The sequence below is a fragment of the Perna viridis genome, chromosome 5 (assembly GCF_037379345.1).
Source record: "Perna viridis isolate PV_CMFRI_1.1 ecotype Kerala chromosome 5, ASM3737934v1, whole genome shotgun sequence".
NCBI lineage: Eukaryota > Metazoa > Mollusca > Bivalvia > Mytilida > Mytilidae > Perna > Perna viridis.
Genome location: NC_142449.1, coordinates 7,975,195 through 7,988,958, shown reverse-complemented (window position 1 = coordinate 7,988,958; position 13,764 = coordinate 7,975,195). Strand labels below are relative to the sequence as shown.

General features: G+C 33.4%; 1 protein-coding gene across 10 annotated transcripts in view; it reads left to right on the top strand.

Moving 5' to 3' along the window:
* LOC148615822 (axonemal central pair apparatus protein HYDIN-like) overlaps positions 1-13,326 on the top strand; it is a 46,682-nt gene extending 33,356 nt beyond the window's left edge. For all 10 annotated transcript variants that reach the window (XM_088582452.1, XM_088582449.1, XM_088582444.1 and 7 more), the window contains 25 exons: positions 586-718; positions 998-1,177; positions 1,509-1,778; positions 2,039-2,260; positions 2,513-2,870; positions 3,420-3,694; positions 3,977-4,050; positions 4,299-4,508; positions 4,846-5,112; positions 5,379-5,603; positions 5,859-6,000; positions 6,196-6,361; positions 6,685-6,832; positions 7,075-7,282; positions 7,615-7,836; positions 8,044-8,412; positions 8,774-9,040; positions 9,252-9,421; positions 9,756-9,891; positions 10,113-10,418; positions 10,609-10,772; positions 10,971-11,112; positions 11,396-11,623; positions 11,836-12,063; positions 12,483-13,326. In XM_088582452.1, the coding sequence (XP_088438578.1) occupies positions 586-718; positions 998-1,177; positions 1,509-1,778; positions 2,039-2,260; positions 2,513-2,870; positions 3,420-3,694; positions 3,977-4,050; positions 4,299-4,508; positions 4,846-5,112; positions 5,379-5,603; positions 5,859-6,000; positions 6,196-6,361; positions 6,685-6,832; positions 7,075-7,282; positions 7,615-7,836; positions 8,044-8,412; positions 8,774-9,040; positions 9,252-9,421; positions 9,756-9,891; positions 10,113-10,418; positions 10,609-10,772; positions 10,971-11,112; positions 11,396-11,623; positions 11,836-12,063; positions 12,483-12,971 (5,599 nt within the window). In that variant the 3' untranslated portion in view covers positions 12,972-13,326. The remainder of the gene's footprint in view (positions 1-585; positions 719-997; positions 1,178-1,508; positions 1,779-2,038; positions 2,261-2,512; positions 2,871-3,419; positions 3,695-3,976; positions 4,051-4,298; positions 4,509-4,845; positions 5,113-5,378; positions 5,604-5,858; positions 6,001-6,195; positions 6,362-6,684; positions 6,833-7,074; positions 7,283-7,614; positions 7,837-8,043; positions 8,413-8,773; positions 9,041-9,251; positions 9,422-9,755; positions 9,892-10,112; positions 10,419-10,608; positions 10,773-10,970; positions 11,113-11,395; positions 11,624-11,835; positions 12,064-12,482) is intronic.
* Positions 13,327-13,764: the final 438 nt, after the last annotated feature.

Sequence of the window (13,764 nt, the reverse complement as noted above, 5' to 3'; positions counted from 1 at the left end):
TGTATTTTTTACATGTTCTGTCACATATAAATCTATTAATGTTTCTTTGAAACAATAAGCTACTCATTAAAGGAATACTTTACTTCAGTCCTTCATTAAGTATGAGACAAGTGACAACTTATTTTTTTTTTCTTAAATTGAGTGAGAGAGTGTTTAAAAAATGATACACTCTAGGGACCTCAGAGTCAGAATAATATGTCTAAGTGGGGTGATGTGTACCTGCAGGCTGTTGTTCCTGTGGACTAGCTAGTACATTAAAGATCAGACTCAGCATATTAGACAAGTACAGGGCCTGTTTAATCATACTCATCCTGAAATGTATGAAGTTTTGCCATAGGATGTTAAACAATAGTCAATCATAATTGATAAAAACCAGGGAAAAAGAATATCAGGTTTTTAATCAAACTTAGAATATATCATAATTCATGTCCTTATAACCTTGATCACACAAACACAAATGTAATTATTTGCCGTACTTTGGAAGGATAAGTTTAGTTCTAGGACAACCCTTTTTGGCTTTTATAAAGAGTGATCAAGAAGCTTTGTTGAATTTCATGATTTTTAATTGCGTTTTTATGATTACAGAGCTGAGGGTGGAGCAGCCAGACAACAGTTTGGTATGTTTATTGTCTCCCCTACCAGTGGTACTGTGATTGTAGGTGGCTCTATTACAATCAATGTTGACTGTATTACAGAGCAGGAAGGCAGAGGAGATGAGGTAAATATGTGACTTTGTTGTTAATGATCTATTGTTATCATGCAGTTTAAACCTTCACCTAACAAACAAATGTACTGGTCCCCTGCAAAAATTTTGCATGAGATATTTCACCAATGGGAGGGGACATGGAATTAATTATAGTAATCAAATTCATTTGGCGACAAAGATATGATTGTTTTCTACAAGTTTTGCAACTAAAAAAAAATGCCTTGTGGTAGATATGTGATATTTGGTTGTATGGAACATACAAGTACTGACTGTCCATTGATATGATTACAGGAGATATGTATAGACATTGTAGACAGAGATCCTAACGATCACCCAGGAGGTATTCCTTATAGATTACTGGCTGAAGTATGTATCCCATCCATCAGCATCATAGAACCAAGATATATTGGGTCTATCTTTGAAGAACACAGAATTGTCAAAAACCTCAGTATCTGGCAACACAGCAACCAAGTAAGTCTGCACACTATATAAGACAAACCATCTTAACCATAATATATTGTTAAGTAAAAACCATTCTAAAACTAAGACTAAGGCTTTTAATGATGAGATAGATAGGTATTGGTTGGAAATTGTACTTATATTATCAGCTGTAGTACTAAGGATATTAGTATGAAGTGTGTTTTGAGTTTTCATATTTTAATTTTATGATTTTACAAATCAAATGAGAAGACTGAATACAATAGTAAATTCATTCTGATATTTTCAGCTTATATAGAAGCATCCAATAAATTCTGCATTTGTTCAATGTTTATACTAAAACCAATCTTGATATTTTTTTCAGGCTGATATATACACTGATGGAGGAGTGTATGCAGAGGATGAGAACAGGTTCATCTTCAACAATGTAATCATTGGTCGCAAAGCTAAGGCAAGGTTTAAGATTTCCAATACCAACAAGGTACCATGTGATGTTGTTTTCACTGTTAAACCCACAAATGTGAAGAGAGCTGGACAAAATCAAGATATATTTGAAATAGAGCCAGCCAGAGCTCAGATCTCACACCACAGCCATGTGTATGCTACTGTGACCTTCACACCACCTTCAATGCAGGTATGTTCCCTACAGATTTCATTGGTTTTTCTTATGAATAAGAAATGCTGAAAAATTAATCAGTTGCAGTATGTTCATTTTTGTTTGAGAAATTCAAATTTGCAACAACACAAAAAAAGGTAATTCATTGTGATTAGATATTATTTCAAACAAAGAAATGGTTCTTTTTCAAGACAAAGAGATTTTATTTTTGTCCTTGTCAGAAACAATGATTCTCAAATAGTATTGAGATTTCGTGAGTTATATTGTTTTTTTTTTAGTCTTTCACAGCTCAGTTTGAAGCTGCTATAGATGGACAGACTAAGGGTAAATCTCTAATGTTTGAGATAGCTGGAGATGGTAACTTGCCTCGTATCAATGTACAGAAACCTACCATGAGAAATAAGATGGGACAGACCATTGTACTGTTCAAAAAAATTCTTGTTGGACGTACACAAACACTGCCATTTACTTTGATCAATGATGGAACACTGCCAAGCAAGGTCAGTATATTTGTACATGTTTTAGAACATTAACTTCAGAACAGCTGGCGCTTGATTTTATGCTAGATTGTAAATTAAGATAATGTTGGTTTTAATGGAGCTGATTTGATTAATACTAAGAGTAGATTTTTATGTCAATGAAAAAAGGAAATAAAATGATTGCTTAATGATTGTTGTGGTTTTCTTGAGTTTTGTGAATCATATTTAAGAATGCACAACTAGTCAGGGATATTAATGTTAATCTTTTCTCAGGTTGACCTTGATCTGATTGATCCTGACAAAGTGTTCAGAATACGACCAGGCAGTGACACAAATGCAGTGATGGAGGATGACTACGAGGACACCAAGCGACCTCACACTGCCTCTGTATCAGTAGGTGTAGGGGAGGTGGCTAACTTCAATGTCATCTACAAACCGTCAGCAGTCCAGAGGTCTCAGGCCCACATTAAACTGACAGTGATAGATAACCAGTATGAGGACTCAATCATTCAGCTGGTGGGTGAAGGTTATGAAGATGAGATCACCTTAGACAACATTCACAGTATTGGTCAAGCTTTTGAGAAAGAAAATGTTGAAGAAGAAGGAAATATGCCCGATGAAGATATTGCTGGTAATTACATGTTTATTGTACTATAAATCAACTTCTTGGTGTGATATTAACTTGTCTTCCTTTCTTATTCCTCTGGGGAAATTGTAATAGTTTTTATTTGATTATGTAAGGCTTTGGATTTGTTATGATAAAGCTGTAAAAACTATGTGCAGCATGAAAAAAATTGAAAAGGAATGAACAAGTAAAACAGCATGCTTATAAATATTTCTGTTACTGAGATAGTGATCATTTGATCCTCTATCCTACATAATAACATCTAAATGAACTGTCCCGTACTACCATACATCGTGTACTAAGTTACAGCCCTAGATTAATCCTACGAGGAGGAATGACCCAGCCAGCGAAAGCTATATTTTTATATAGCCTAGTGGTTGAGTGTTCTAGGGCACTGGACTTTGTGCAGGCGGTGTTGCCATAGATGTCACAGGGGTACGAGTTCGAGTCACGCGGAGGGAACGACCAAAAATTTGCATCGCAAATTTGACAGTTCTAACATCGTTGGGAATTTTTCAGACCTTTCTATATATTGTTAAATTGTTATATTTGCAGCTGCTAAACCCAATCTGATCAACTTTGGAGATGTATACATCAATGAATCATGTACGTTATCCTTCTCAATGACGAACCATTCCAAGACAGATGTCTACAGGCTGCAATGGCAGGATAACCCTAATCTGAAATTTGCTCCTACACTGGCCCATCTCCATCCTAACACATCAAAGGATTTCACTGTCACATTCAAGTCTGATGCTCCAAAGAACCTGAATGAACAAGCTATCAACTGTAAAGTCACCAAAATCAAATATGATAAGCCTATTGATCAGGTAGGATACTGATGTAGCTCTTAGTGTCATGATCGTTCGTGAAAGATTGGTGTCAAGTGCCTGGAAAAGAAATATTGATAATAAATTAAAAGTGTTGAACATATATTTTACTTTTCTTTTCTTACTTCGATAAAACTTAATTTAAATATTTTTTTTATTACTTTATATCATACATGAAGATGTATTGATGAAATGTTTGCTTGAAAGTATATGGACAACTGGAAAAAAGAATATGCTGTGTTGCTGTAATCATGTGATCATTCATGTTACTTTTCATTACAGGTTGCAGCTTGGGATGACAGAATTAAGACTGTGAAGTGGATCGACATTCCAGCATCACCCCAGCCTTCTGAAAGGTAAAGAAGAAATATTGTGTGTTTACATAACTTTTTACTGAAGAAAATTGTTTTTTTTAGGTAGCTGTCCAAATCACTAATGCTTTTATATATTTTTCTTAGAAATCTACTTGATTTGAACTTAAAATATTCTTCAAACTTGGCATAACCAATCACACTTTGAAGTTTCCTGTCCTTTTTGTTTGTTGTATTTGGTTTTTTTTTTTATTTAATTATATGACAAAACATTTGCTATCTTTGATTTCTAGTGGTTCAAAGGACAAAGCCCCGATTAGTTCTAGAGGTGCAAAGAAGAAGGTTGTAGAGACTGAACCTGAACCAACATTTACAGATTTCCCAGATTCTAGTAGGAACATAGAACTTCTTGTATCAGCTAATGCTGACTTCTGTAAATATGGCTGCAAGACAGAAAGTGTTCACTTCAAAGATACTCTCATGTTCCAGACTAGGGTATTTGAGTAAGTGTATAAATTTACTATAAGTTCTCCCCTAACTCCTCAATCCAGTACAAGCTTCCCCACAAAGTCTTGAATCCAGTACAAATTATTTTCATTATTTCAAGACTTTTTAGGTTATATGATGATAATCCATTTAGAAGTTCTTTTGTAATTGTCCAAAATTTTGAAAAATAAATGTTATACAAAAGATATTAAATATGAATTTAAAACTTAATGTTTCTGATTGGAATTTCAAATTTGTCATTTTAATGGAAAATATGATTTTTTTTTGTGTAATGGAATAAGAAATAAAACTGTTTAAGAATGTTAAAAATTCAATAAACAATTTACTTTTTAGATTTAACCTAAGTAACAAGGGAAATATTAAAATGGACTACAATTGGCAAGTAGTTATGGAGAACATGGCACCCTCCCTGACCAGAGCTGTTACTTTCATGTCAGAAGGAGAGAGGCCAGAGTCCAGGATAGACAATGTTGATGCTAGTTATGTCCCATTTAATGTTACACCTGAGTTTGGTACTATACCAGCAGGAAAGAAACAAAGATTCACATGCAAGTTCTCTCCCTTGGATGTCAACACCTATGAAGGAAGGCTAATATGCACGTAAGTAACATTCTGTAAAAGTAAATCACCAGAATATAGCTGAAATATTGCTGCTTGGGCGTTAAACCCCAACAATCAATCAATGTAAAAGTAAAAGATATTTGTCTAAAATATGGGTCACCACATGATGTAAATGGTGGATAGGTACAAAATTTACATCTGTTTCTAGTTGGGTTTTGTTGTTGCTTTACCAAAATACTCTTCTTTAATTGCAATCCAAATCATGATATGCATATTTTCTATTTCCTGTATAATATTTCTTGCAGTATTCCCAACTTAGAAAAGGATCAGCAGGGTCCTGTAGTTGGACTGAAGGGTAAGAGTTTGATGCCTTACTGCCACTTTGAGTTGGAAGATTCTGATTATATTACTGGTGCTAGACGTGATCCAGAATTACCTGGACCTGGAGACGCTACGAGGGGAACTGTGCTTGATCCAAATACAAGAGTCATTGAATTCAGCTCTGTTGGTGTTGGTGTTAAGAAAACTTTGTAAGTTTTTGTATTACCAGAAAGATTATCCTCAAAAAAAACAAAAACAAAAAATGCCTTGTGAATTAGACTAGGGTTTATAATAGCAGTCATTCTATTTAGAAAAGGAAAAAACTATTTGACGTCATTAAGTTATAGGGTTCATATATTTTTTATTTTTAACACACAAAGATACTTCATGCAGTTTTGAGTTTGTTTAATGTCAGATTGTATTTAGCATTGTTTAGATTGAACTTTGGTAATTGTTATTTTCAGGACCTTTGGTGTTGTGAACCCAACTAATAAATCATATAACTTTGAGTGGATATGTGAAGATAAAAATGATGACACAACCAGGGTATCTCCTTTTAAATGTTCAACAATGGATGGTGTTATTAAGAGTGGCAAGAGATTCCCTGTAAGTACCACAACTACATGTAATGATAAAAGTACCAAAGTTACTTAACCTAATTTGAGATTTTCAGACCAAAAATTAATTAACAATTATTAACAACAAATTCTAACTTTAATTTGATGAAACTTGTACAGATTCTACCATGAAAAAAAAATTATAAGTATTTTGACAATGATGACTTTCATATTTTCTTCTCAGGTAACATTTGAGTACACTTCTATGGAGTTAGACCTTGTAGAATCATTCTGGAGATTTGTGATCCCAGACCAGAATATTTCAGTACCATTCCTGTTGGTAGGGAAAGCTCATGAACCTGATATTGCTATGGACAGATCTCACATGAACTTCAAAGCCTTACTTATAGGTAATGTATTGTACTGAATAATGAACACTATAGAAAGAAAAATAGATAACAGTGAAAACAAAATGCTGATATTCATTTTATAGAGTTTATTTCAAAGTCAATGTATACTTAAGTGATAAGGAAGCTGATGTACATGTATGTGAAGAGGTAATATTAATTGGTAAATACAAGAAATATATGACGATACCTCAGAAATATAGCTTACTTCTAATTAATATGACAAAGACGGTGAGTTTACTTAATCATGAAGGTGACTGCTTTATTTCTCTTTTGTTTTCCAGATTTGAGTACATTGTAATATATAACTGTACTTCTTTTTGTAGGACATGAAGCCACAGAAAGTGTCTACATTATAAACAATGAGGATGAACCATTTACCTACATTATAGAACCAGACTCTTGTCATTCAGCTGGTTTCTCATCTCATGTCCAAATTGAACCAATGACTGGCATTATACCTGCTAAATCAAGGTAAGTCTGACATACCTGAATACTGAAATAATTGCTGATAAATTAAAGCTTGTCCATCTTACTTAAGGTAGACATGTTGTCAAGAATTCAGCTTCGCCTTGTTGAGTTCAAATATATTCGTATATTAATATATGCAAGAATAGTTTTAGAAGTAAATACTAAAATGAATATTTGAAGTTTTCCTCAGTTATAATTTAAAACTACTTAGATATTTAAAATAACTTCATGTCTTACCTTTTCAGAGCACCAATACAACTGCATTTTGCACCAAACTCCAGTAAGGAAGTGAACTTCAACATTGTATGTAGAGTAAAAAGGAAAGTCACTCCAGTTACACTGAATGTGAAAGCTGAAGGATACTCCATGAACAGTTCATTACTGTGTGAAGACTCACAGGGTCGTGTTGAAGAACTCATCAGTAATGGCATGAATATTATCAGATTTGGTGAGGTAAGCTCAAATTAATGCAGATGATGAGGGTCAATGAATAAAATGAATGTAAATAGTAAAAAACATTTTATTAAAACATTGACCATTCTGTTATACCATGGTTGTGAATTTTTTTTTTGCTTTTCAAAACATAAATTTTACTGCAGTATAAGTTTTTATACATTTGTTGGTGATAATGATACATTGTTGTTTGTACATTTAGTAGTTGGTACATATTTTTAAAACATGCATTGTCACCTTTACTTTGTATGACCTAAAAATATATGGTATATTACAATGTGATAAATTATACGATAAAAATTGCATTATATTACAAAGTTACTTTTTTATAGGTTGAAGTAAATGAGAAGCAGATCAGAAATCTCACTGTCGTGAATTCTGGAAAGTTTAACTTTGATTATGAATGGGAACTAAACATGAGTTCACAGAAAAGAGAAATGGTGTCTATCTCTCCAAGTCGCGGCGGAGTACTCAATGGAGAGAAGGCTGTTTGCAAACTGGTCTTCTGTCCTCCAAGTAGAACTACACTCAAAGACTGTGAACTGGTGCTGAAGGTATGTAGATTTAAAATACTTGTAGTGAGGTTTGAAATATGTTCTTGAGCTTACACATTTTAATGAACTTTTTCAGTGGTCAGGAACTGATAAAGAAAAATACTAACAATTTGAAATTTTGTTTCTGCTTTATGTCTAAATTGCACGTAAAAGTATACAAGTTTATTTCAAGGCTGTGAATTAATTAAATATGTGTTTCTATTTTAGATAAAGAATGGAGCCACTTACAATATAGGATTAGAAGGTTTGGGTGTAACACCAGGCCTGCATTTCTCTTTCCAATCTTATAACTTTGGAAACTGCTTCATCTATAAGGCTGGTATGCCAGATCGTAATGTTGTGCTCAAATTGACCAACAAAGATAGAAAAGACATTAGTGTTAACTGTTTATATGTGCCAACAGATCACTTACACCATAACTTTAAGCCGTGTGTGATTCCATCTGGTCAGTCTATTGATGTACTATTCACATTCATACCAAGGGAGGCAAGAGTGTACAAAGAGCAGATAACTTTTGAAATCAATGGCCTATCTAGGAACAGTGTGATGATTGTGGGAACAGGAACAGAGATGAAGGTAGATGATGTTTTTCAAGTACTAGTAATATTGAAAATTCTAGCTTATTAAATGTTTAAATAAAAATAAGAAAAGTTGGTGCTAAAACCAAAAGGGTCCTTAGTAAATAAGTATGTGCATTTTTGTACCATTCCCAAAGAAAGTTACAAGTATCTTCATTTTTTTTATATGAATGAAATATTCTCCATTTCACAAGACATTTCCTTAGAAGTTAACAGTGAGAAAAAGGTATTGTTGGAAATAATTGCATTGACACCCAATGAAGTGTTAGGTTAATGTTAGTTCCATGTCAAGAGAATCATATATTACTAATTTTTTTCTAATAGAATGACTTCATGCCATACTGTGATTTCTTTTACAGATAGAGGTACCAGAATCAATAGTCAACTTGGGATCCTTCATTGTTGGTGGAAAGGTGAAGAAACCAGCAGTTGTTCCTATTGTCAACAATAGTCCAGCTCCAATTACATTCAAATTAGCCCTCACTCCAACAACTCCAGCGCTACAGCAGACCAATGCATTATCTATCACATCAACTGATAATATTACTTTAGAGGGTAGAGGTGGAACATGCTCTGTTCAGGTCAAATTAAACAACAAACAAAGAATACCACAGTTTACTGAAGAGGTAGGTCAAAGGTTAATTCTGTAATTGTCAAAAATACATTTAGGTAGGTTTGAAAATGACACCTTGTTTTACATACACCAGTAACTTTTCTAACAACCTTCATCATCAGGTCTGCAGATATTGCTTTGTTTGAGTATAAACAATAAATTTTGTAGAAAGTAAAAAAAAAACATTCTTATTCATTTATTGATGTATCTTGTATATGTTGTAGGTGTACATGGAGTGTGCAGGACACTCCCAGCCCCTGTTTGCCATCAAGGGATGTGTATTAGGAATGGAGATTAACTTAGATACTACAGCTATACCATTTGGCAGTGTATTTAAGAACAGCTCAACATCCAGAAAAATTGTAATGACCAATACTGGTGATATGAATGCTAAGTAAGTTAATTCTAATGAGCATATCACAGACATGATTTTCTTTAGAAGTTCTGATTTTTCACATAAGATTTTACAGTTATATTTCTCTTTTTACCATATGACTACTACCGATTTCATCAATTTCCGCTTTTATGCTTTGCTAAAATCATGTCTTACATCAACATATATTTGAATTCCAAGCTTTTAAATTTGTTATATTTATGTATAGAGTTTAATAATTCTTCAGTCTTTTGATAAAAATAATGCATTAACTAGGAAGTGAAGATTTTCATTCTTTTTCTTCGAAATCTGCTCAGTTTCTACCATGATATACATTTATAACGTTATTTTGCAGGTTCAGTTGGGATATTAAGAGGTTTAGACCAGATTTTAATATCTATCCTGTAGAAGGTTATATCACACCTGGCATGGAAGTTACATTTGAGGTGACCTTTGAACCCAAACAAGAGAGAAAGGATATAAGATATGATGTATGTATAAGGTCATATAATTTTGTATTAATTTGTTTCCACTTACAATATTGTTTTTCCTTTAAACTTATGTATCATACCTGTTTAATTTCTCAATTACCAATATTACATCATCTATTTAAAGTGCTCATGTCAACATTTTTCTTGTTAAAGACATTACTTCATAACATTAAATTATTTTTCAGCTTCTTATGGTAATTCTTGTACTTCCTTTCTTTCAGAACTTGCAATGTTTCATAGAGGGAGGCACACACAAACCAGTGACCTTGACACTGACTGGAAGTTGTACAGCTATCAACCCACGTGAAAGCCAGTCACTACATCCATTTACAGTTCCTGTAAGGGAAGAAGATACCAAAACAATCACCTTAAGGAATACAACTAATCAGTCATGGCTATTACGCCCAATTGTTACTGGTGACCAGTGGAGTGGTCCAACAACCTTTAGGGTTGAGGCCCAGAAAGCTGAGAATTACCCAATTACCTACAGGCCTGTTAAAATGACACATGATGGCATTAAAGATACTGTAAGTGTTTAGTGAAGTTTTCTTTATTTAAATTCATTCCATAGTCTAAAAGGTTTTCCTCTTAGCATTATTGATTTGTCCATGATGGTGAAAAAATGTAATCTTGATATTTAATTACATGTGCCTTCATGTATGGAGGAAATTGTTTTTAAAATTGTCTTGCTAATGATGTGTTTCATATGTTTTACAGGGTTCTATATTCTTCCCAACCCCTGATGGAAGTGGGTTGTTCTGGACCCTGACAGGGGTAGCTGAAGCACCTAAACCTATTGTTCATAAACCTGTAGAGGTTCCATGTAAAGTATGGTATACAGAGCTTCTTCCCATCAACAATTGGCTCAAACAACCACAGAGGTAAGCATACAAACTGTGGGCAAGAATGAATGACTTCCTTAAAAGTGTCCTGTAAATATCTCCTTAAGATCAACGACATTTAGAAGTTTTCCTTGAAAAAAGACAAATTTTGATTATTATATCATCTGCTTCAGGGGAGATAATTTGATTTTTTTGTCTTGTTTCTACATTATACATTCCAATGATTTTTTTTTATAGATTCAAAGTAACAAGAGAAGATGTAAAGAAGGACACATCCACATCATTAGAACACATGCACTATGTAGATGTTCCAGCCAGTGGGACCAAAGATTTCAAAATTGCCATGTACTTCTACAAGGAAGGAGTCACACAGATGAAGGTTGAACATCTATTTATTAAACTTCATTTTTCAGGAAATATTAGGATGCATATGTTTATCAAGTAAATTAGATATTCTTCACATACATTTCAAAATTTAATATCAGAACAAACTGTTTTTTTGAGTAAAATATTTGATTTGGAATTTTGTTGTAGAGGTCATTATTTGATGGGAATCTTTACCAGATCTTTGTTTTGCTATATCATCTTTCTTTGGAAAGCTTACACTGTTTTACTGGTATTTGTGCATGGAGTGGTATTTCTAACACTGTTTTCCATTTCAGTTTACATTCACTAATGAGAAGTCAGGAGAATACATTGTGTATGATGTGTCATTTAAAGCTATCAAACCAAATATTATGGGAACCATAGACCTGAGTACACCTGTCAGAAAGATGTTGGAACATAAGATTACCTTAGAGAACCCACTGGATACCCCTGTAACTTTCAATGTTACCTGTCCTTCTGAGATACAGATCCCAAGTCAATTTGTTGTACAGAAAGGCTCTAAGGTTAGTAATCTAGTGCAAATCTTGTGGCAGTGTTCCTGTTTGTTCAAAACTGAAATTGCGTCTACATGAAAAAAAATGGGCTAGCTAAATTAAAATGACTCAGCAAGTACTTCATGTTAATAGAAACACATAAAGTAGAGTTATGTATACATAACTTGAAAATTATCCCTGTTTTGTTGCATTTTAATTCCCAAGTTTTTTTTCCTTTTCAGCATGTCTGTACCTTCAGTTATCTACCCTTGAAAGTTGGAGAAACATCAGGAAAGATAGAGTTTACAAGTAATGACCTTGGAATTTATACCTATGAGGTGAACTTGAAGGCTACCCCAGCAGGACCAGAAAAGGCCCTTTATTTCCATTGTTGTCTCGGACAGAACCAAGTCTCCATGGCCAAGTTCCTTAACTACTCCAAACAGACCAAACCAGATTACACTTGTAAAGTAAGAAAATTTATAAATTTTTCAGGTGCAGATTTATTAGCGGTTGTAAACTCAGTGTAGTCCCTCTAAAATTAACCAATATACATGTATATTTTTGTATGTGACATTGATTTTTTCACTTAGTATACCTAATAAAATTTTGCCAACTCTCTGTTCAGTTATCAATTCTGTTTAGCCTCTCTCTAACCTGAAATCCAGGATTCACCTGTATTTCACTTTCAAAGTAATAGCAAATGATCTGTCAATTTGTGCCAATAAAGAAAAAGATGAAAAAAAATATTATTGATAGCAAACCAACTTATTAGATGATCATAATTTGTGATAATTTTTGTTGTTAAATAGTATTCATAAATCTGCACATAATATTAATAAATTTTACCTTTCAACCATTCATAAATGTATTATTTTATGATGTGCAGATTGACAACCACCACAACTTCCATGTGGACAAGACAGTAGCTGCTGTTCCAGGTTCTATGGGTGGTACTGATGTCTCTGTAGATGTGACCTTTGAACCATCACAGCTAGGTGAACACAAAGGTATCCTGACAATCAGTTCCCCAACCAGCGGTGAATACATATTCCCCCTGTATGGAACCTGTGTACCTGCCAAACCACAAGGACCATTTATAATTAAAGCTAGCCAAACCACAAACATTCCATTCAGAAATGTCTTTCATGGACAAACATCATTCACTTATCAAGTGGATAATGAAGCCTTCTATGTTACTAAACAAAGTGATACTGTCCGAGGACCCCGAGACCAGAGAATTGGAGTTGGTTTCCATGGCAATGATAGTGGATCAAAGGCACAAGTGATGGGAAAACTGATTGTTACCTGTTTGAAATCTGCTGGAGGTACATCAAATGCCCAGTGGGTGTTTTATTTGAAAGGTGTAACACCTTGAAGTGCTAAAACTGTTCAATCATGTAGTCTGTGATATTAATTTATTTTGTTGCAAATTATAAGTTTGTATTTTAATCCTCCTTAAATTTTGAAACTGATATGGCACTTCAAACTCTCATTCCGTCCACAAAAACTACATTCCAAGTCTATTTCTAATTAATGTTGACAATTGTGTCCGTCCAATATTAACTGATTTTTTTATGTTTAGCTACCTTTCAGCAAAACTTTGTTCTTAGACTTTATGAGTGTTATGAATTGTAAATATATTTTTACTTTGTTGAAGATGTTGAAAAAGTGTTATTTATTGAAGGAATTATATTTGTACACCTAAAGAATAAATAACATATCTATAGAAATATGTTCTTGTTTTTTTTTGTGTCTTTTTTTACTTCAAATGATTTTTTTTATTTCTACTAGAGGTAAATAGTGGCAATAACAGGATGACAAAACACTTATATACTATAGGGGTCGGCTTGAGGTCCACATTTTATTCTCTCAGCATTACTGATCAATTTAAGTGTCAGGTGGGTTCTATAAGTAACAAAAAAATTGTTGTGAAACATTTTGTTGCTGAAGTACATGCCAAGCACCTTTAAACAAATTCCCGTACCTTTCGTATGGCAGATGGTATCAGGACAAAAGTCACCCTCCCCCCCAATGAGAAATTGAATAAATAAATAATATTTCTATAATACTGAAAGTGTAAAATTTTAAACATTTATTTCAGTTTGAAATTTTATTTTAGTTTAAGTTTTAAAGTTTAGATGAATGGTATAATCATTTAGTTCTAATGT